Source organism: Pteropus vampyrus, unplaced genomic scaffold (genome assembly GCF_000151845.1).
Source record: "Pteropus vampyrus isolate Shadow unplaced genomic scaffold, Pvam_2.0 Scaffold30, whole genome shotgun sequence".
NCBI lineage: Eukaryota > Metazoa > Chordata > Mammalia > Chiroptera > Pteropodidae > Pteropus > Pteropus vampyrus.
The window spans coordinates 9,347,231-9,369,776 of NW_011888811.1; the positions used below are offsets into that span (position 1 = coordinate 9,347,231).

The window sequence follows — 22,546 nt, forward strand, 5'->3', positions numbered from 1 at the left end:
GCCATTCCCACTGTGTGCCTAGAGCATACAGACCTGGAGGGCAAGGCTATTTCTTTCTTGGTTTCAGGGAGCCAGGCTGTTCCTACACAGAGCCTCAGAGGCAGGGCTACCCCAAAAAGCCGCAGGGTGAGGGGGCTGCTGTCTAGGGCCATGGGGATGACACTACTGCCCCGCTATGCCCAGAAGGCAAAGAATCCAGCCAGAAGACTGTACTAGAGCTTTAAGATTTAGTAAAATTTGCCTTGCTAGGTTTTGGATGTGCTCTGAACCCGTCACCCCTTCCTTTCTGATTCCTCTTTGGGGATGGAAATGTCTACTCTATACTTCTATTTTGGAGGCATATAACTTGGCTGGTTTCACAGGTTCACTGGATGGAGAGGATTTTTGCCCCAGGATGAATCATACCTCAAATTTCACCCATATCTGGTGATATTTAGGTGAGACACTGAACTTGGAGTTAGTGCTTGGAATGATTTAAGACTGTTGCGATGAGGCGAATGCATTTTTTTTAGGCGAGGCAACACTTGGTTGACCTCACAGGTCGCAAGGACCTTGTCAGTTTATAATCCCTTATTTTTTATTTTTTACGCCTACAGCACCTGGTCTTCCTAGGTGGTCTCCCATCCAAGTACTAAACAGGCCTGCCCCTGCTTAGCTTCCGAGATCAGACGGGATCGGGCTTGTTCAGGGTGGCATGGGCATAGACAGGATGAATGCATTTTGCATGCAAGAAGGACATGCATTTGGGGGGAGCAGAGGATGGAATGTTGTGGATTGAATTGTGCCCCCCACCCCAGATTCATATCTCAAAGCCCTAACCCCAGAGTGACTGTATTTGGAGATAAAGCCTTAAAAGAGGTAATTGGGCAAATCAGCCTCTCAGGTTTGGTTTTCTCACCTCTAAAACAGGATCATATTTGTACCTGCCTCAGGAGATTATTGAGCTAATACATATCGAAAGAGATGATGTATGCAGAGTCCCTGGCACATATAAAAGGATAATTAAAAGGTGGGTAGTTCTTTTCCTAAATTAATTAATGAAATAAGTTAATGGATGTAAAGTGATGAGTACAGTGCCTGGCACTTAGTAAGTGCTATACTAGTCGTCGTTATTTCCTTTTTCCTGCAGTTAGTAAGCCTCAAAAAGTGATAGTTATTATTTTCTGGTCTCAACTCCCTTAATTTCCCCCCAAAGCCCTAAATCCTGTCCATTCCAAATTCCGGTTACCCGCCAATACAACCCATGGGCTTTCCCACCCCAGTATGTTTGTCTAGGCCATTTCTTCTGCCTGGTGCTCCAATCCTCCTCCTCCCCAGCTCAAATGTCTTCTCCTCTGAGAAGCCTCTCTTCACCACTCCCTCCTCCCAGTCAGAAGGAATTGCTTCTTGATTCGCGTGTCCTGCTAAGAAAACGGTTCCATATAGCACTTTGTTCTGTGTGCATGGTGGTTCGGTTAACTCTTTCGAAGCCTGCCTCCAAGAGTGGCGGTATCCAGGGACCGATGCTGGATGAGTAGCCTCTGAGTGCCACCCAAGACATCTAGCACAGTGAAAGACGGAGGAAACGGGCCGCTGTGCACAGAGCGGTCCAGTTCAACTCCTGGAAGCCGGAGTCCAGGAACTGCCCCCCTGCGCCCGCCCCAGGCCGCGCCCACCTTGAAGGAATCCTCTTCTCTCGGTTGCTCTGGGTCACCTGAGCCAGCCTGGCTCCCCAGGGGTCCCGCCGGCTCCTCCCCCGGCGGCCCCTCCCGTCCCCTCCAGGCGGGCGCGTCCCCTCCTCCACCCGGTGGCGGAGCCCTGCGGAGCTGAGGGCGGAGCGTCGCGGCCGATGGCTAGGAGCTGGGCTGGGAGGCGCTGGGAGAGCAGTGGGTTCCAGACGCGTCGCCGCCTGGCTGGGGGGCTGGCATGGCCGAGTGCTTGTGAGCGTGGAGCGCGCGAGGGGCCGCTGCCACCATGCCCGGGTGCGTGGGCGCCGCCCGGCTCTGCCTGCTGGCGCTTGTCCTGCCGGGATGGACCAGAAGTAAGTGGCAGGGCGCAGGAGGTCTGGGGTGGGGATGGAGCCGGGTGGGCTAGGTATCCCGAGGACCTGGGAGTTGTCCCCTGCAACTCCACGGGGCTGCACCCCCACTGGCCACAAGCCCGGGAGCCACGGCTTTGTTCCCACGTTATGCGCCCTGGGAGGCGGTGGAGGTCCTGAGCAGGCAGAAAACGCCGGTCCTCTCCCGGCTTCCCTCCCTCTCTCTTTTTCCTGTGTTTTTCTGGTTTGGGCTTCTCCTTCCGCTGCTTTCCTAGTCTCTCCTCTTTTCTCTAGTCTTTGTGTGTGTGTATGTGTGTGTGTTCCCATAAATACATTCTGAGAAAATTGGAACCACACCATATGTACAGTTTTGTGTCTTGCATTTTCTACTTTACATAATGAGCATTCTCCACATCGTCAAATTCTCCAAAAACATGATTTGGATGACTATAAACTGATTCAAGAAATCACAGAAGCATACTCTTCAATAAGTTAAAAACATGGCATACAAATATAGGTTGAATGGGCGGTAAAGATTTGTTCAATTCATTAATAAGGCAGTGAATGGAATGATGAAGCTGGTTCAGAGCATTAGAGGAACAGGGGTGATACAGGCACTAGGGAAAGAATATTGAAATCATGTGCTGGGACAGATGCAAAAGTGGTCAATGCTCCATGGAACTATACAACCATAATTCTCACTTATCTACCATACCGAAGCCATTTGCATCGCTACCGGATGGAAATCTACAGTTAACACATAACGGAGTGTAGTCTTATAATTAATAGTACATTTTTAAAAATCAGATAAAAGTACATTCCCCTAGATAATTCAGTGATCTATGCGAGGGCCTGTTAAACAATGCTACAATGTGACATTGAAAAGACATCCTGGTTGTTCTTTTGCCTTATTTCCAAGTTTTGAACAATTTTTCTTAAGATGTACTGTGTTCCTCTGTTATTCAACCTTTAGATTGCTTTCAGTATTTTTTTGCATCATAAAGGTCATTTCATTCCTTTAAATATCCTATTAAATATCATATTAGTCCTTACATTGCAAAGAATCTAGACTTATCAGAGCCACTAGAGTGGGGACTATGCCTCTCTGGTACCTACATAAATATATATATATCAAGCACCTAGCATAGTGCTTAGTACATAGTTAGTACTCAGAAAACATATAATGAATAAATGAATGCATTGCTTCTGATTTTTACCAACATGATAAAACTAATACTAATCTAATGAGATTTATTTTTAGGATATATTTTGATTGAAAATATATCAGTTATCTGAAAGGAAAGTTAATCACTCATAATCCCTCCACTCTAACAGAACAACTATGGCCATCTTTTTTTTTGTTTGTTTTAATCACTCATTACATTCTGTGTGATTGATGTGGTTGGTTTAGACAAAATGGATTTTGGAATCCTCACCCCCATCCCGGGGAGTCCTATGGATTTGGCCTATTCTTATGCAGACTAATTTGCCTACGTCTTGGAAAATGACCACTTTATTAAGTTTGTCTGCAACCAATGTTTGAGGTCTCCACTGCCTAGAACAAGTCACTCCTCAAACAAGTTCCAATTTGCCTTTCTTGCAAAATAGGAATCTTGTTACCTACCTCCCAGGATTGTCATGAGGATGAAGGAGCACTGGGTGGTGAGGTTGATTTGGAAAGCAGGAAATGATATCCAAAAGCAGACTTGCCATTAGGAAGCTCAGGCGCCTGTGATGATGCTTTCTGGGTTGTGGAGCAAGCTCACAGTGACTCTCCTCAGTAATGCTGTAGATGAGTGGGCAGGAATTATTATCTTCATTTTACAAATGAGAAAACTGAAGTTCAATGGCAATAATACTCATGAGCTTGGCCTCCAGAATATACCCAGAATCCAACCACTTCATTCCTCTCCACTGATGTCATTCTAGTCTGAGCCACCATCTTTCACCAGGGCTCCTGCAAGTCACCAGCCTTCCCTTCCTGCTTCTACTCTCATTCCCGCACCTCTCCCTGACCCTACCCTCCATCACCACTCAGCAGACTGAACAATCTTTTAAAAACTGAGTATAGATCATATTGCTTGTGTTTAAACCCTTCAATGCCCTCCAAGTCTATTTATAATAAAATCCAGATACTTTCCATGGCCTCTGTGATATCAGGCCCATGGCTGTCTTGCTGACTATGTTTCCTACCAACTTCCCCCCTCATTTGCTAAACTCTAGCTACTTCTACCTTCTGCTTCCTTAAACAGGCTGAGTCTGCTTTTGCTTAGGCAGGGCCATTGCACTTGCTGGTTCCTCTACCTGGAGCAATCTTTTTTCAGATCTTTGCTTGGTTCTCTTTTCCTGTCTCAATGAAAGGCCATCTTTGATGAGCGTCTTGTCTAAAATACGGTTCTCTTTGTTCCATGACCCTATTGTACCATTTGAAAACATTTTTGTGTTGTCTGTCTCCCACCACTGGAAGATATGTCTCCCACCTCTTGAATAAACTTTGTGAGGAGTACAGAGACCTTGTTAGCCCTGTTTAGAACTGTATTGCTAACACCTAGCAGAGTGCCTGAGCCATGGTCAGTGCCAGAAGCCTGGAATCCAGCAGGTCTTTTAATGACCCAATGTGGGGTTCTTCCAAGTTGGCAGTGCATGGCTGGCTTAGCTAGGGTGCCAAGGTCTGGGATTCCAATGGGTGTGCATCCTGTTTTGGCAGGAGGAAGTGGGGAAGGCAGCCCCCAGCTACAGCATGAACGGATAATACCTCAGTGGAAGGCTGCGGAAGGCTCCATGGGAGAAAGGGTAAGACCAAAAGCTCTCATTTCCAGAGGTAGGAGTGGACAACTTCACTCTGTGAGGCTTGAGGCGACCTACTTGACTTTACTGGAGGCCCTGTCATCACCGTTACTTCTGTTTCTGACTCACACTATTCTCTCTGTGTCATTTTTGGAATTCCAGATGGGATGTTCCTTCATTGTGTGACAAACTTCTAGAACACTTCCAAATGCTATTAGTTGAGGAAATGAAAATCCACATTAATGCTGACACAAGCTAAGTGCAAATATGTGTCACAAAAACCACTGATTCTCAATTGGAATTGATTAAATATTGCCATTATTATTTTTGCTCTGCATAATATGTGCTCTATTTTATTGATGAGATAATGTACTTGGAGGGAAAATGATAATCTAAACTTTTTTTAACAAGGTGCCGGGTAGGGACCTAGTACTAGAGAATATATCTTAAAATTGAATAGGCATTTTGGGCCATGACCCCAGCAAAGCTCACAGTCTTTATCCAGGGGGTTGAGAATAGGACAGACAGAATTATCCTGTTCTTGCGGAGAAGACCTGTGCATCTAGGATATTCTTTGTGGTTCTGGTTTTTACAGCTCAAGTGAGATAAGAAAGAGCTAGAAAGAAAGATGTGATTGTTGTGTGCCAGTAACAAGCAATGGGACCTTCCACTTCTGAACTTCAGTTTCCTCATTTATAAGAGAGGGCTTAGAGGGAATAAGAAGGTAGAGGGCTGGGGAGTGGGGGTGGTGAATAAGATCCCTTTAGGTTCAAACGGTCAATGATTTATTGGGCAACATATAAGAGCAAGATTATATTTGGAGAGAGAGGAGAGAGCTGTGTCAGGAAAGATTTCAGACTTTGTGGCTTTTGAATCTAGAAAGGTAAATAGAGGAAAAAATCCCTGGAACCCTTAAAGTTATGGCTAGAGTAACACAGACATGTTTAAAAAATGCTCCAATTTGGATTTACTGAGGGAAGTTAGCGAAAATTTTAGGACAAATGAAAGCAAGTAACATTTTACCAGAAGACAGTAAATGCATGGAATTCATTTCATCAAAAAGTAAGAGAGGCTGAAAATAGCTTCAGGAAAAGTCTAGACAGATTAATGGATGGCCATCCTAGAGCAAGTTATTTTTAAAAATTGGGATCTTAGATAGTTTAACCTATCCATTATTTCCGAGGAATGGCTCTATACTCTTTGTAGAGGCCTCTCTGTTTCTTCCAGATGTGGGATAACGGGCATCCTCAGGAAGGGCCTGAGAAACACAGTGGAGCCCCAGATCCTGTCTTTGTTCCCAGCCATTGTCTACCCAGAATCTGGGTCGTTTTATTTTGTACGGTTAGCACAGTGCCTGGTACCATAAGTATTTGTTGAATGAAAAATGAATGAATGTCAGAGAGAGAGAGAGAGAGAGAGAGAGAGAGAGAGTAGAAGGTGAGTCTCACTTGGGCCTCTTATTCTCATTTATATAATTAATTTATTCATCAAGCATCAATTGAACACTCACTGCATACTAAACATCGTACTAGATTTTAACAGGGATGCAACATATAAGACAGATATCCAATACCCTATGGAGCTGAAGATCTGTTTAATCTGGGCCTAAAGTGAAACAAATTTTAACCCTCCTCTGGGGAAGTAAAACCAGTGGTAAGCTCACTAGGAGGGGTGATGTTGCCCCTTCCTAGCAAAGTGAAGCGGGAAGGGAAAAGCGGAGTGAAGCTGCACAGGGAGGTCGCAAAGATCCTTGCAGTGCTGTTTCATTGTTTTGCTCGAAATGTCCCCTGGAAACGAGGAACACCATGTTTTAAATATCAGTGTCTGAGCATCTTCCAGACCAGAGTGAAATATATTTGGATGACTCACTTAAAAATAAATATCTGTATTCATGTTGTAGCTTATGTCCCTTTAGGGGAGAGGTGACAGTACTTTCATTTGTGTCAACTTTCTTTTTTTGTGTGAGTTGTCACATGGACTCCTACCTCTCTGGTAAGGGAATTGCTACAGCTCTGTTGCTGCAAGCTTTTTCTCAAATGCCCACTTGGGACTGTGTCCCTGAAGCCTAATGTGATTGGGCAAGGCCCTCACCCCAGAACTCCCCAGAGTAAAGTGTCAAAGGACCAGCAACCAGCACAGGCGTTGGCAGAGATGAATCAGGGCATCAGAAAAAGAGAAGTAAATCCCTTAGTGAAAGTTATTGGGCAAACATCCACCCAGCTTCCTCTCCCCACAGTTTTGAAATGTCCCTTCTTAAGAGAAGTCAGGATAAATTAACAACAACAACAACAACAACAACAACAACAACAACAAAATGCAAAGAACAGGGTTACTCAAGCCTCCTGAATCGGAACGTTCAGATCTCATCAGAGTCGCAAAAGTGCTCAAGGTTGCCCAGGACTCTAATGGGAAGCGAGGCTTGAGGCAAATAAGAAGAGTGTGCTTGAAGAGGCAGGCCCCCACCTGCGGCAGCAGAGCAGGTGACCCACCTTCTCAGACACACCAAAACTAGGTCCTTGGGTTCACATTAAAAGGGGCCGGAACTCCTCTCTAGCAAGAGCTTCTGTGTATGGAAAGAGGCTTTAAGAGTTTTATCAGTTCCTCGATATCGTTAGAGGGCACATATTTAAAATACCCCCAAAGAATTGATGTTGTTTTAATAGATTTAAATATGTAAATACCCTCTTTTAAATAAATAGGGTTTTTTTCCTTCAAAGATAGTTTAACTGCCTTAAGTTGAATTGTTGAAGCATGGAAGTTTATTATGACTTGGATTTTTAATTTCTTTGAAATTTTCCACAGTAATGACACGGAGAGATAAAAAGCCTTTTCTTAAGCAATTATAAAAATATGGAAAGTTACACAGAATAAAATAAAATTATACAACTATCCCACTGCCTAGAGTTAACTGTGGTAACTTATTAGTTTAGAATTTTTTCTCTGTACCTTTAAATAAAACATAATGTTATATTTTGAGTTTTTGTGATTATCATGTATACTTTCTTGATAATTTAGGAATTATTTAAAGTCATCGTTTTTAATGACTGTCTAGTGTTTTGTCATATGAATGGATTATCATTTATTTAACCATTCTCTTATTTTGGACATTTAGGTTATATTTTATTAATCATTATTATAAGTCGTGAGTATCCTTGTGCATGAACCTTTGCCTATTCTTCCATTTGTTCCTTTCAGACAGAGTCTTACTTTACTGAGTGAGAAGTCTAAACACTTTAAAACTCTTAGTCCATACTGTCAAATTATTTTCTGGTGAGTTGGTATCAATTTAAATTCTCAATGGTAGCATATGAGAGTGCCCATTTTACAGTATGCTTTGCTGCACTGTGATTTATGGTTTTAAAAAATCTTTGTCACTGTGTCACTTAAAGATACCTTTAAAAAAATTGGAGGGGAGAGTTACCAGTGATGTTGAACATATCGTCCATGCTTATCGGCCATCTGTGTGATATCTTAAACGATCTATGCTGGGTGCATAGCAACTTTGGGCATCAGCAAAGTTTCTCTTGTGTGTAAAATATATATCTTCATTTGGACATATAAAACTTTAGTTTGAATTGCTCCTAATTGCCTCCTCTGGGTATCCAAACTGAGAGTCAAAACAAAATAATGGAAACTAAGAACTCACTGTGAAGAGGCTTTCCTCGCTGGTGTTTTAGATAATAGCCAACATGTATGGGGGGGTTTCCTATATGCCAGATAAACTCTTTACATTCACTATATCACTTAATCCTTATAAGAGCCCCGTAAGGTTAACTATTATTACCTCTGTTTTGTAAATGAGGAAACTGAGCTGTAGGGAGGTTTAGTAACATGCCCAAGTTCAACGTCACTGCAGCATCAGAGTCAGCACTTGAATCCAGATCTGACTCCACCTGGAATTTGCTGCTGAAGATGTTTTCCAGCATTGGCCTTCACCAGACCTGCACGCAAGAACTTACATCACATTTCAGCAGTTTATTTCCTTTGTCCTTTAAGAGAAGGCAGATGGGGGAGGGGAATCAGGTCCTTCTGGGACTGAAGCTATTTTATGTTTGGGCTGGAAATGCAATTTGACCCTTTCTCATTTACTTCCTGTGGATCAATGTCAGAGCACTGTGCTAGATCCTGTGTCTGTTCCTGGGAGCCTCCACCCTGCTTTTAGGAACTGACATTCTTTTGTTGTTGCTTTTAGCATCCACTCAAAGCTGAGCTCAGGGTAATGGCTGAGGGACAAGAACTCATCCTGGACTTGGAGAAGAATGAGTAAGTGGACTCCTCCTTTGTCTGAAATGAAACAATTCACTTCTATGTCAATGCCGGACACAGGTGCCGCTGTTTTGGAAGGAAGCAGATAGTGAAGTGACCCAAGCTCTCATTCCTTGGTTTCTTTGTGGGGAGGCTCTTGCAAAGACAGTGTTTCTACAGTCCCTTGACTTGCTGTGAAATTACCGGACTGTTTAATGTTTTCCTTGAATTTCCTCAGGCCGTATTTCCGGGGCTTCTTAGAGTTCACCGCGTGTGTGTGTGTGTGTGTGTGTGTGTGTGTGTGTGTGTGTGTGACAAGGGCGGGATGGACTGCAGGATTCTGGCAGCTGTCTGACTAGCTGCAGCACAGAGCATGGCAGGAAGTGAAGGAGATTAGAGGAACACAGCAGAGAGGAGAGGCAATGGGGAGTGTTCAGGGATTTGGCGCCTCAAACCCTGGCTGCTCCATCTGTTCTGGGTGAGCTAAATCTGAGATCCCGCCAATAAGGGCATGGTCAGCAGTCTCCTGGCTCCATCGGGCTCGTTCTTCCATCTTCCTAACCTCGTTCATCTTGGGTGGTGACCTGACTCAGAAATGTTTCCACATCAATTTGCCATCAAGCACAGTTCTATCTTGATTAATGTTATCGAGCAGGTGCATAGACATCATGCATGGCTGCATCTGTTGCCTGTTCTTGGGCCATTCTCAATCTACTTGGCCACTGGAGAGCTCTCCGTACTTCGCTGGGAGACCCCGAAAACCTTAGGAATTTCCCCACCGATGGTCCCACTTTGATTCTGCTGCACAGACCTTGCAGATAAGGCTGCATGGCTCAGACAACTGCCCTTCTCCTCCTGGCAGTCTCCCGAGTCCCCTGGAAGCAGATGAGTAATCAGACACATCACTGCCAAGAAAGGGATGGATAGGGACCTGCTCATATCCAAAAGAATGGGAATGGCTGCTAAGCTGGGTGGAAATCGAGACTATAAATGATTCCAAATTTAGGCTTTTGGACCCTTGTGCAGGAGGAGGGTGAGCGGAGTGGAGGTGTGGCAGAGCCACTTCAGCATGTGCAGTGGTGGGGCTTCACCCACACCTCTCCCCTGCCTCCAGAAAGATGTGCATCTCAGTCATTTTTGCTGCTTTCCTCCTCAGACTCCAACCAGCCCAAGAATGTGTTCCTTTTGTCCCATTTCCCTGGAACAGACCTGGCTGGCTGTGTCCCCAGAGGGTGCAGATGCTGCCTGCCTGGGATTTTTCCTTGTATCATTTTCTTTTTGTCCTACAGGAAAAGGGTATTGGAGGGTCTGTTCTTGACAGTCTGTCTCAGGCATTGGCTTTAGTTTCTCATGGCCCCATCCCTATAGCTCTAGTCTAAATGTTCCCTATTGCCACCTCAGTTGAATCTGTCCTATTCTACTCCCAAGTGGAGCCTTCAGTTTCCTCTGGACATTCTAAGTGGTGGGGCTGCCGTCATGTGCAAACTCTTAGGAGTTGGACTGGCCAAATGGGTCCAGCACCCATTCTCCGCTCCTATTCTGGAACCTTTGCAAGAGGTCATACGAAGTTGCAGCGGGAAGGTACCTTAGAAAACACTGAGAGCAATGGTCTTGCGTGGATGCAGAAACTTCTACTCAGAGGCAGGTGGGCACCTGTCTAAGGTCACACAGCAGGTAAATGAGAGGTGAGACTAGGATCATTTGTGTTCGTGGCATGGGTCTGGAGTCCCGGAGAGCCCGTGGATGCGGGTCTATTGTCTGCTGCTCTGAGCAGCTCCCTAGCTTCCCAGTGAGTGGCGGGGGACTGGATGTGGTTCCTGGCCTCCTTGAGTTGGCAGAGACTTGACAAAAATGGAAAACAGCAGCGCCAAGCACTATGACCTCATCAGGTATCCCTGGGGGATGGTTTCCTGCTATTTTCGTCTAAATTGGGCTTTTTGTTTTTGAACATGTGTTAGTAAGCGGAACTCCAACTGCACACGACTTCCTAGTGTGTTTATTTCCCAAAGCCTTCTCATTCATGGTGCATGCGAGTCCGGATGCAAAAAAAGCTCGTGGGGGCAGGGAGGATGCTTTTCTGATTTTTCAAATCTCTGTTAAAGTTTTTATAGTCCTATGATATTTGAGGGGAAACTAGGCCCTGCGCTAAGTGACTGACTACTCCTCAAGCTCTGGTTCTTAAGTTCCTTGATTGATTTATTCATTTTTTTCACCTCCTACGTATCCATAGCATTCCAGGCACCAGTGTCAGTACTGGAGATACAGCCGTGAGTAAAACAGTTCTGCCCTTACGGAGCTTATATTCCAGTGCTGGGAACAGTAAACAAACCAGTGAATATGTAGTGTGTCTGGTGACAAGCTCTACGCAGGAAACAAAGGGACACAGGGCCAGGGAGAGCAGGGGTGGGGAGGGAGGTGCTGTTTCAGAATGGTGGTCAGAGAAAGCCTTGGTGGTGAATTGATATCTGAGTCGAGACCTGAAGGAGGTGAGGAAGTGAGCCATGAGGATGGCTAAGAGATGGCAATTTCGAGAAGAAACAGCCTTAATAGATATGAAAGTTTCCACTTCGCCTCCTACATTTCCCCATACTTTGGATTCTCAGGCCCCCCAGGAGCTATGGGCTTCTGGGACTCTGAGGGGAGAGGGGAGACATTTCTAATTTCTTTTTCATCATGCTGAGGTGTCTGGCCTTCTCCCATCAAATCAAAGCCCACGTGCTAATGCATGGCCCAAAATAGCAGTGAGCAGGCCTTTAATGGAATTCACACATGGAGAGATCGCCAAGAATGGTGAGGACAGAGGAGCCCGGGGGATGGGCCAGGAGAGAGACGCCTTCAGCTCAGGCAGCAGATACCCCAAGGTGCCTTAGTTCAATACACTGCAGCTGGCAGACTTTTTCTGCTGTGAAGCAACTGAGAATAAATAGACGACATTCCCATGGGAGACGCACACCCTTTTCTCTACTGAGTGCATGTGCATCATAGGGATAATCTGCATATGGCTTTCGTGTCAGATAGTCCCGGGTTCGGATTCCAGCCCTCCCGCTTTCTAGCTGGATGTCCTCTTTAAGCCTCAGTTTCCCTATCTGGGTTTTCATGATAGTCTTACATGCCAGAGCCACGGGGAGGATTAAATGAGGTGATGTGTGCGAAGGGCCCAGCCTAGTGCCTGGCTTATATTCCATACTCAGTAAATGGCAGCTATTATTATTTCTCCCTTGTGGTTTTTTAGTTGTAAAATTAACACCTGCTCTTTGTAAAATGTGTAGCAATACCAAAGTATGATAAGTAAAAGAATGGGTCTCCCACCCACATGAAGTCACTATTAACGGTTTGGTGGGCATACACCCTGGACCTTTTCTATGCCTGTGAACACACATATAGATACTCATAGAAACGGTCACACAGAAGCACACATAGGTTGCTGTTTTTGTTGGGGAGGGAGGAACAGAAATGAGATTATACTATACATATTGCTCCATACTGATATTTTCAAACTCAACTATATGTCATTTAGGTAGTACTCTGCTCTAATAGAGTATATATTACATTGTTTTCTATTTACTCACACAAATACACATCATTTACACACAAATACAACGTTGGTGCATGGCTGTTGCTAAGAGAACCTTACTTGTGGTTGGGGCAGTGTGGTACAGTGGAGAGAATACTGAGCTCAGAGACAGATGTGTGGAATTGGTCAAAAAGCCTTTGGCCCTCTTGGGCCTCAGCTTTGTCATCTGTAAAATGGGGATTTGATCCCAGTTGGGCTCTAAGAACTTCTCCTGAACTACCTATTTAAAGAATACTGTGTATGTGGAAAAATGGAAAAGAAATTCCTGCCTCGAGGAGTTTGCTCTTCAACTGTGGAGACATCTCTGGAAATAGGGAGCAGTAGGATACATGCAAATGACCCCCAAAACCATGGACCTTGAAGTTGAGGATGAACTGCTAGCTCAGGACCCACCGTTTAGGCAACATAAATATGAGAGAGGAAATTACAGAGAAGAAATTATGGGCTGCTATTTCCACAGCCCACACCTTGAGGCATACGTCCATAATATTTTTTCTCCATGTAATTTTCCCCATGTCCTGAGGACTAACCATATTAGACAGAAACTTGTTGGCTGAAATCAAAGGAAACCTTCTCGAGCTGTAGGCATCTGGGGAGGTGCACACCTCCAGGGAGATGCAGGCCCTGGCTGTCTTCCCTTCTTTCTTCGCTTTCTCCCAGGAGGAAGGCACACCGAACTGTTGAACCAGCTTACAGGATGCTCATTGGGCTGCATTACTAGAGGGCAGGATCACTACATTCAAGGTCATCTTCAAAAACAAATGAGCAGCTCAGCCAGTGGGCACTGTGCCCAGAGGGCCTTTGGCCATATGCTTCTCTCTGCTAGTCTCTTAAGCACATTCTGGAATTCTCGTCTCTTGACTATACTGTCTATTCTTGAGTCTGAATGATAATAAGGTTTAAGTTTTGGCTTGGAAAAGGGGCAAACGTCCTTTGGTTTCACCCCATTTATTCATGTTCCAGCCCTGGCTAAAGAGAGATCCTGTTTGCACAAGTCTAGCTAATGAGAATGAAAATCTATTTTCTTTTGTATGTGTATCTACCTCCAGACCTCATGAGGAACAGTAATTGTCAAGGAAGAATTTGGACGTTTAGAGGTTTGCCGATTATAGTTCCTACCATTACTTCTGACTTTAATCTCTCTTCATATCTCTGACTTGTTATCAGTCCCTCAGAGGTACCATAGGGAAGGAGACTGCTTTTGTTGGCCTGGAAATCAAGCTACAACCTGGAAAATCAACAGTCATTCACTCTGTGGAGTACTTCAGCTCCCTAATTTTCTTCTTTTTCCTTCCACTCTATTTGAGTTGTATGGTACTAGAGGACCTGAGAAGGGGAGAACTAGCAGGCAGGGAAGGAATTTTTCAGCACTGGAAGGATGGATTCGTTACCTCTTCCTGCTGCATTTCTCTTCTAAGAATGCCAGGTAGAAATACGTAGCTGCTCCAGAGCGAAGCCTTGTGTGCCGCCCAGGCCAGGCCACGGAGCTCTCTCTCACCCCACCTTCCGTTTCCTCTGGCCTCAGGAGGACACTTGAACATCTTACTCAGGAAAAGGGACGACTCTCTTTGTCCCTCTCTTGTGAAGAGCTTCATTCATTGGCGAAATTCAATGTCCCGGATCAAAGGGAAGCTTAAGAAAGGCTTAAGACCTATCCCAGTGCTTTTTGGAAACTGTGCTTCTCTGAGTCGCATTTAAATGAGTCGCAGACATATGGATTACATTTCACTTAAAATACACATGGCTTAAGAAATTAGAGGATATCATTCTTTAACCAAGTACTTGGCAGATCTAAAGTATTCAAAATGTTTTTCCAAACTCGGCGTGCAGCTGGGCTCCCCATTCCCCCCGCAGCTGAGATTGTATAACCCAAGGAGACCAATGCCAGGGAACTGATTGGATAGATGGGTGGGGACACCAGAATTTGATGAGAGCTGCCTGTGAGTATTTGAAAATTTTTTTAAACATTTTTTTTGAAGTATCGGGAACTGAATTAACCCTGCTGCTTTGACTCTGAGGCAGCGAATGCATAAGTAAATTTAAATTCCAAGCGCCGTGCTTGGTTGGTCGGTTCTTTGCCCCCTTAGAGACCTTGTGGTCTTGTTTGAGATGTAGTTTCCAATTGTAGACTGAGATTGATAGCAGGTCCAGGACCCCTGGAGTTGCAGACCAAATGGATCGCCAGCCCATCTGATGTGATCTTTGTACAAGCCAACTTCTCTATCCCCTGTAAAAGCAGGTCTCCAATGTTTCTAAATCATTTTTAAAACATGACATTGCTGTCCTAGGGTCCACTGTGTAAATTCAGTCTCAATAATTAGGAGTGGTGATCTGTAGGACTGCAAGCTGTACAGTTGCTAGAAGAGAGGATCATGGAGCATTAGGAATTGAAATAACACAGGTGTGTTGATTCTGAAGGCCGTGAGCACATAAGCCTGGAACACCATAATCCAGCGGGGCAGAACAGGCTTGAACTTTGGTGCCAGAGAGACCCAGATTCAATTCTAGGCCCTGGCACTTCCTGGTTAGGTGGCCTTCAGCGAGTCACTTGCCTTCTGAATGTTATTTCTTCATCTGTGTTCACAATAATACTATTTAGTGAGCATTTATTGAAAATGCAAAGGCACTTTACATAGTGCCTTATTTAATCCTCATGGCAGCCTTTTGAAGGAGATACTATTGTTATTCACATTTTATAAATGAGGAAACTTAAGTGTGAGGAATTCAGGTAATTTACCTGATGTCAGGAAGTCAGGTGGAGCCAAAAGTCAAACTCAGCTCTACCTGCCTCTTACTATATTCTACCACCTGCCTAGAAAATAGACGTTAAACTTTCATTGCAGGGTGAGGGTAGGCTGAAAAATGCCCCCTGCTCCTACTGCCTCAAGATACTCACATTCTAATTCCTGGAACGTAAGGCTATGCTACCTTACATGGCAAAAGAGTCTTTGTCAGTGTGACTAATTTAAGGATCTTGAGAAGGAGAGATTATCCTGGATTATCTGGGCGGGCTCCAAATGCAATCCCAAGTGTATTTATAAGAGGGAGGCAGAGGGAGATTTTGTCATAGAAGAGGAGAAGGCAGTGTGACCAGAGAGGCAGAGATTGGAGTAATAAAGCCCCAAGCAGGGTGGGTGGGGGGGAGGGTGGAGGGTGGCGTGCGGCGGGCAGAGGGGGAATGCAGACAGCCACTGGCAGCTGGAAGAGGCAAGGAATGGAATCCCCCACAGGGAGAGCAGCCTGGCTGACACCTTGATTTCAGCTCAGTAATAACGATTTCGTTCTTCTGGCCTCCAGAACCAAGAGAGAATAACTTTCTGTGCTATTAAGCCACCAAGTTTGTGGTCATTTGTGACACAGCGGCCACAGAATGCGAATACATAGGGTTTGTGAGGTTGAGCGATGATGTATTCCTATGTGCTTAGTACAATGCCTGGCATATAACAAGCAGGTTTTCGATACATGCTAGCTTTCATTAAGGCAAAGTCAAGAACACACGTGTTTTCTAGTGTCTTGATGGTACAAAAGCATTGCATGGGGCCCCTGTGACTGTCTTCAAGTATGAAAGTGACAAGAGAAAAACATTGAAAAATAGGCCAACTCCATGGTGTTCGTTTATTGGCATTTCCTAAATTCTGGATCGTGAACTCTGATACCCATTCTGCCCTCATTCTGGCTGAGGAGTAATGGTCAGATACGAGTAACGATGTCAACAACCACGGTAATAACCGCAAGGCGGGAGGTGCCTCTGTAGCAGGCTTTGCTCTGCAGTTTCTCCATGGTTCATCTAATTGAATTGTTAGAGCAACTCTATGAGCTGTAGCCCTACTCGGCAGCTGGGGACCCTGAGGCGTGGCATCATGTAACTTGCTCAAGGTTATCTGGGTGGGAAGGGCAGAGCCAGGCTCTTAGCGGTGGCCTTGTAGTTGCTTCTTGGATGCCCCTTCCTTGCTCGGTATGCCCTTCTTCCATTAGCATTGGCATTACTTCTCCGTTATTCTGCTCCCTCCTCTCTTTTCTTTCTTTCTTCCTTCCCTAGACTCTGGTTAGAATTTGGATTTCAGGATCCTGCAGTGGTGTAATCCAGGCGGTTTGGATTCAGAGCCTGGCTCCTTGTACCCACTGGTGATGTACACTTTGGCAAGTCGCTTCCCCTTTGAGAGCCTCAGTTTCCTCATCCACATGATGGGGCTAACAGCAGTGGCCACCTTGTCGGATGTTGTGTGAATTCGATAACATAATGCCCTTGAAGGATTTACACCATGCCTGGTGCACTGCGAGAGCTCAATAAATAGTCACTATTATTTGTATTTTGTAGGGTCGGAAAAACATTTAAGGATGAAGTAAGAGGGAATTCCCCTGAGTTAGTTTCCAAATGCAATTAAGAGGACTTGACCTTAAAACCCAGTGCCCCCGGAAGGAAGCTCACTTCTGCTCTCCAGCCATGCCCGGTGTGACCTCACTGTATCTCCAGAGTACAGCTTTGCAGAGTTCGCCGGTCAGCCAAACTGTACCTCTTTTCCGTGCTTGCAGAATCAGTGTCCAGCCCCTCCCTTGGCGGGGCCCTGAACTGTCCGATAAGGAGGTCAGGATTTGTTCACTGGTTCCGGCTCTGTCTTCATCCAGAGACCCATAGCCAGTGCTGCCTGTGTAGCCAGGAAGGATGTCCACGGCTTTCTTTTGTCTCAAGCTTATTTCTCCTGGCGGCCCTTCAGCAGGAGCACGGGCTAAATGAATGGGAGGAAGCTGCCAGCTGCCAGCTGCCCTGTTGGCCTTAGATGGGCCCTCGTCAGAGCGAAGGGAAGCTGTGCACTTGTAAGAAGTCGGGAGTTGATTCTTGAGTTTGAGGATTCCTTTACCATCAGACTGTTCACCCTAAGATAATGGTAGCTGGCATCCAGCGAGTGAGCATTTACCATGAACGTACTATTTCATACAGATTTTTTTAACCATATGTATGTCTACCTAGATGGGGTCATATGGTATCCTCAGTTTTATAACCTTTTTTTTTTCACTTGGAAATATAACATGGGTGATCCCAAATAATTTTTTTTTTTTAATTTACACAAGAGATTTTTGGAATGTTTGAAAACTTTGATAGTAAAATTTGAGAAAAAAATTACACAAATAATAGAATTTTAAAATAAATGAGATCATTATACACTATTCTGTAATTTGCTTTTTCATTATTCGTTTTCAATATCTTTCCACATTAGCACATTTATAGACTTGTTTTGTTCTTTTTAATGGTGACATAGGATTCCATGGACCAAAATTTATTAATCTCTATTAATGGACAGTTAGGTTTCCAATTTCTTGCTATTACAAATATTGCTGCAATGATATTGCTTATCCGTAATCTTTAAGCACATTTGTAATTATTTCTGTACAACTGATACCTAGAAGTAGTTGCAAGGTCAAATAGCATGTATGTTTAAAATGTTTCAAATTTTGACAAATCTTACCTCTCACTCCTTAGATCCTTCCCAAAAGCTGTACTATTTAAAATTCCTGTAACAGAGTATGAGGGTATATTACAGAAACATTTCCATGTAAATTTATCATATGTTACATTTTGTGTGTATGTATAACGAACTTCTAAAATTTTTTATAATGAAAAATCATCAGATCCACATGGAAGTAGAGAGAATAATATAATGAATCCCCATATACCCATCATCCAGGTTCACTAATAAGCAAGATGCTGCAATTAATAGAATTGTCCCAGGTTGATGGGCTTTCCCGCAGTATCCTTATTTTTTTTTTCTTAATTTCTACAAACAGTGCTGGAGTGAACACCCTTTTGTTCTTTGGAAAGTAATTCTAGAGGATTGCCTCCTAGATGTGAATCACTGGGTCAAAGGGAATTTGCATAGATCATGACGACAGATAAAGGCACATTGCCTTTGGCATCTGCATAAGTTACATCTTGTCACCTTGTTGAGAGAACTTGTTTTCACACACTCTCATCCATGGGTTGATTGTTGAACTTGATTGTTGAACACTCTTTAAACTCAAACTCTCCTGCCTTTTTTAAAAACAGCTTTATTGAGATATAACTTACATAGCCATATAGTTTATCCATTTGAAGTATACAGTTCAATATATTTTTAGTATATTTACAGAGTTGTGCAACCGCATCGTATTCTAATTTTTGAACATTTAATCACCTCCCAAAAGAAGTCATTAGCAGTGTTACGGGTTGAATGTGTCCCCCAAAATTCCTATGTTGAAGTATTAACCCCCCAGTACCTCAGAGTGACGTTATTTGAAAATAGAGTTATTGTAGATATAATTAGTTGAGGTCATAGTGGAGTAGGGTGGCCCCTAATACAGTGTAACTGGCATCCTTATAAAAAGGGGAAATTTGGACATAGGCATGCACAGAGGGAGAATGCTGTGTGAATATTAGAGTTATGCTGCCACAAGCCAAGGAACCTAAGAGAAAGGCCTGGGACAGATCCTTTCCTAGTACCTTTAGAGAGAGCATGGCCCTGCCAACACCTTGACCCTAGACTTCTAGCCTCCATAGCTGTGAGATAATAAATTTGTTTTTTCAGCCACTCAGTTTGTGGTATTTTGTTAAGGCAGTGCTAGCAAACTAGTATAATCAGTCACTCCCCATTCTCCTCCAACCCGAGGAGCTCTAGGCAACCACTAGTCTGCTTTCTGCCTCTACAAATTTGCCTGTTCTGGATATTTTGTATAAAAGGGATTATATAACATGTGGTCTTTTGTGACTGGCTTCTTTCACTTAGTGTAATGTTTGTGAGTTTTATCCATGTTGAAAAGCATGTGTCAGTACTTCATTCCATTTTATTGTTAGTGTTCCATTGTTTGGATTTACCAGTTTTGTTCATCCATCCATCAGCTGACGGATCTCCTGCTTTTTAAGCAAGAGCTAACTTGTCTCCATTCTGGAAGGTTGATTTCGGCAGATATTGGTTGAGCATTTACGTGTAAAGCCCTATGTTAGGTGCTGTAGGGAGTAAGTACAAACACACTATTCTTGCCACCTGGCCGTGAACACATACAACAGCAAGATCCAAGGCAGATTTCAGACTTACGTAATAGGGTTGGAAGTACAGTCCTGAGGAGGCAGGAGGGAAGAGAGAACTTCTGACTGGGAGATAGAGAAAGCTTCCCTAAGGCGGGTTGCTTGGAGCTCTGCCTTCCAGGAGCAAGGAGGGAGGCTGTGGATGAGGGAGGGAAGAATGGAAAAATGAGAAAAGAATTCGGACTGAGAAATTAATATACAAATATTTGATCTGAATCAAGGGGAACCAAAGCTATAGTACTAATAATCTCTTGGGAATTCAGTATTCCAGCTGGCCAAATCATTTTAATTCAGAAGAGTGGAATGTGGGGAATGGGGAAAGGGTTTCTTTTTTCTTATGTAACTTGGCTACCCAAGGATTAGAGTGGCTTAGAGCTCAATTTTTTATTTTCCTGTTTTTGACGTTGAGTCGCGCTCTCTCTTGCCTGCGGTAAAACTACCGTGTGGTCAGGCAGGTAGGTGGAGTACTTCTAGAAGGATGTTTGGGGGGCACTTTAAATCTAGGCTGTATTTTCTACACCTTGGTTGAGAAGAAGCTCTTCCCTCACCCCTCCCCGTTGATGGGAGATTTAGGCCGAGCCAAGTGGAGAGAGGCGTACCTGGTGGGTGGAGCTGTGGACCGAGCACAAGGCAGACGTGGAGCACAAGGCAGACGTGGCTTCTTTACAACTTGGGGAGGCGCAGAGTCTCCTGATAAGCCGGGCGTGGTGGGCGGGATGAGGATGGATGTATGAAACACGCTTGGGTGCTTGGGTTTGGGAGATGCATTGAGAGTCGTACCTTCCAGACCTCTATTTTTTCCCTAGCTTCAAGAATGTGCCAAACCTCATCATCCAGACTCTCTGGAAATTGGAGGATGTTTCTACTCCCCAACCTTTGCGCTTTGGCAATGGAACATGACTATCCCAGGGAAAAATCTACAGGGGGTGGAAGTCGATACTGGGGCCTCCGGCCTGGTTCTGTCCTGAGAATGAAGCCACATTTACATTCACCCATGAAATATTTTGATTTGAAGAAAGTAAGCTTGTTGTTCTCTACTTAGAACTCAATGACACGCACAGACCTTTGACTGACACCTCGGATACTAAATGAACAGGCTTTTGGGGCAAGTGGCAGGTCTTGCTCAAACTCATCTGGAGGTGGGTATTGGGTGAGAGAATCCCTGGCTTTTCTGATGAGAGTCTCTAGCACAGCAGGCTTGAGCTCTGGACTACGCATTGGGAATTCTTTACTTCCTGTCTTTCTTCTCTTCTTTCATTCAACAAATACTGTGAGCGCTGACCATGTGGCAGGTGTCGGGCTAGGTCCTGGGCGTTCCTGGGAGAGCAGTGGCAGGCAAAACGCAGTCTCCACCATCCTGGGGCCTAGGGCCCAGTGGAGGAGGCAGGAAGCTAAACCGTTACTGAGCAACGTGGACGGACGTGATGGAGGAAGCAGAGGTGCCGTAGGAGCTTGGGGGTGGGGAACCGACCCTGGATTGGGGATCAGAGAAGGCCTCTAGGAGGAAGCGAATAAGGAAGAAATAGGGCCGTGGTAAAAGTAGGTGGCTTCTACAGGGGAACTGGGTTCCAAACAGCAAGAACAAAGGCCTAAAGGCAAGAGTAGCATTTGAAGATGAAAAGAAGTTCTTTATGGTTAGAGCAGAGAGCAAGGGAGGAAGGAAATGGTGAAAAAAGGTTGCTTGGTGGGAAGGGGTGAGTCCTTGAAGGGCCCTGTAGGCTCCTTAAAGGGTTTGGGCATTGACCTTGAGGGCAATGGGAAGCCGATGAAGAATATTTTAAAAGCCAGATAGTGACAGCATCCTAAATGCATTTGAGAAAGACTAGTGATAGTCATAAGGCATATTCAAAAGCTTTATTATAATCTGAGTGAGAAATTATGCTGGTCTAATTTAGGGAAGAGCTAGCTGATGTGGCGAGGAGGGAATGGATTCCAAAGATATTTATAGGGTGTAGTCATGGAGACTGGGAGATGGGTTGAATGTGGGCTGAGGGAGAAGACGGATTCAAGGGCCAGTCTGAGGTTCCTGCTTGGGTAAGTAGTAGGTCAGTGGTTCCCATCCCTGGGTTTAATCTTAGTTTGTGGTAAGACCTCGGACAAGCCACTTCTTTCCTCAGATCTTTAGTTTTCTCATTATTTTTCTCTTCCCCAGTCACCAACTTTGCAGGACTGTTGTGGGAATCCACTGATAAAAATCTGTGTGAAAAATAACCTCTAGACTCCTTCTATGACCCTACAAGGAAAGGATGTTCTTACCCCTGTTCTCTCTGTAATTCGTGCTCTAACACAGTCTTTCCTCCTTGTCTGCAATTCTAAGCACTTGATCTCTCCAGGACTGATGAGACCTCTGCCCATCCCAGCAGCTGAAGCCTCACAGGGGCCTCTCTGAGGGTTCTCAAACCAGCTTTTGTTGAAAACAGTGATATCATTAGGTGGAGCTGGGCCAGGCTTTCCTCGGCCAGCTTAAGGAGAAATGGGGTCTTTATGACTTCTGTGCTACCGCTGTTTTCCAGCCACTTCCATAGCTCCCATGTGCCCGACTGCCCCCTTTTCCTCCTTCTCTTTCCCCTGAGGTTTGGGTTTGCAGAAAACTGGCAGTCTCCACGTTTTGTCCTCTTGCATCAATCTTCCTGGAGAGAGGTCCAGATGGACCAAGGGCCTATAATGGCTGCATTATATCAGGCACAGTTTCTTTTTCCAATCCCCCACCCTCCCCCCGCCCGCTCCGCCCGCCTGGCCTGCCGCTTCAGCCTTTCTGGGGAAAGAAAGGGCAAGTCATCAAGTCATGGAAAGGGAGTGCAAGGGCAAGAGGTGATTCTTGGCGTTGGGAAAGATGTCAGGTCCTTGTATTCTAGAAGCTCTTTGT

At 44.7% G+C, this 22,546-nt stretch overlaps 1 protein-coding gene and 1 pseudogene across 1 annotated transcript in view; one reads left to right on the top strand and one right to left on the bottom strand.

Moving 5' to 3' along the window:
• Window positions 1-587: 587 nt before the first annotated feature.
• Window positions 588-706, bottom strand: LOC111737735 (annotated as a pseudogene).
• A 1,061-nt stretch (window positions 707-1,767) lies between these two features.
• ADAM19 (ADAM metallopeptidase domain 19) overlaps window positions 1,768-22,546 on the top strand; it is an 83,590-nt gene continuing 62,811 nt past the window's right edge. Inside the window, exons 1-3 of the mRNA XM_011356785.2 lie at window positions 1,768-2,020; window positions 4,725-4,810; window positions 8,997-9,067. Coding sequence (XP_011355087.1) covers window positions 1,954-2,020; window positions 4,725-4,810; window positions 8,997-9,067 — 224 coding nt within the window. The 5' untranslated portion in view covers window positions 1,768-1,953. The remainder of the gene's footprint in view (window positions 2,021-4,724; window positions 4,811-8,996; window positions 9,068-22,546) is intronic.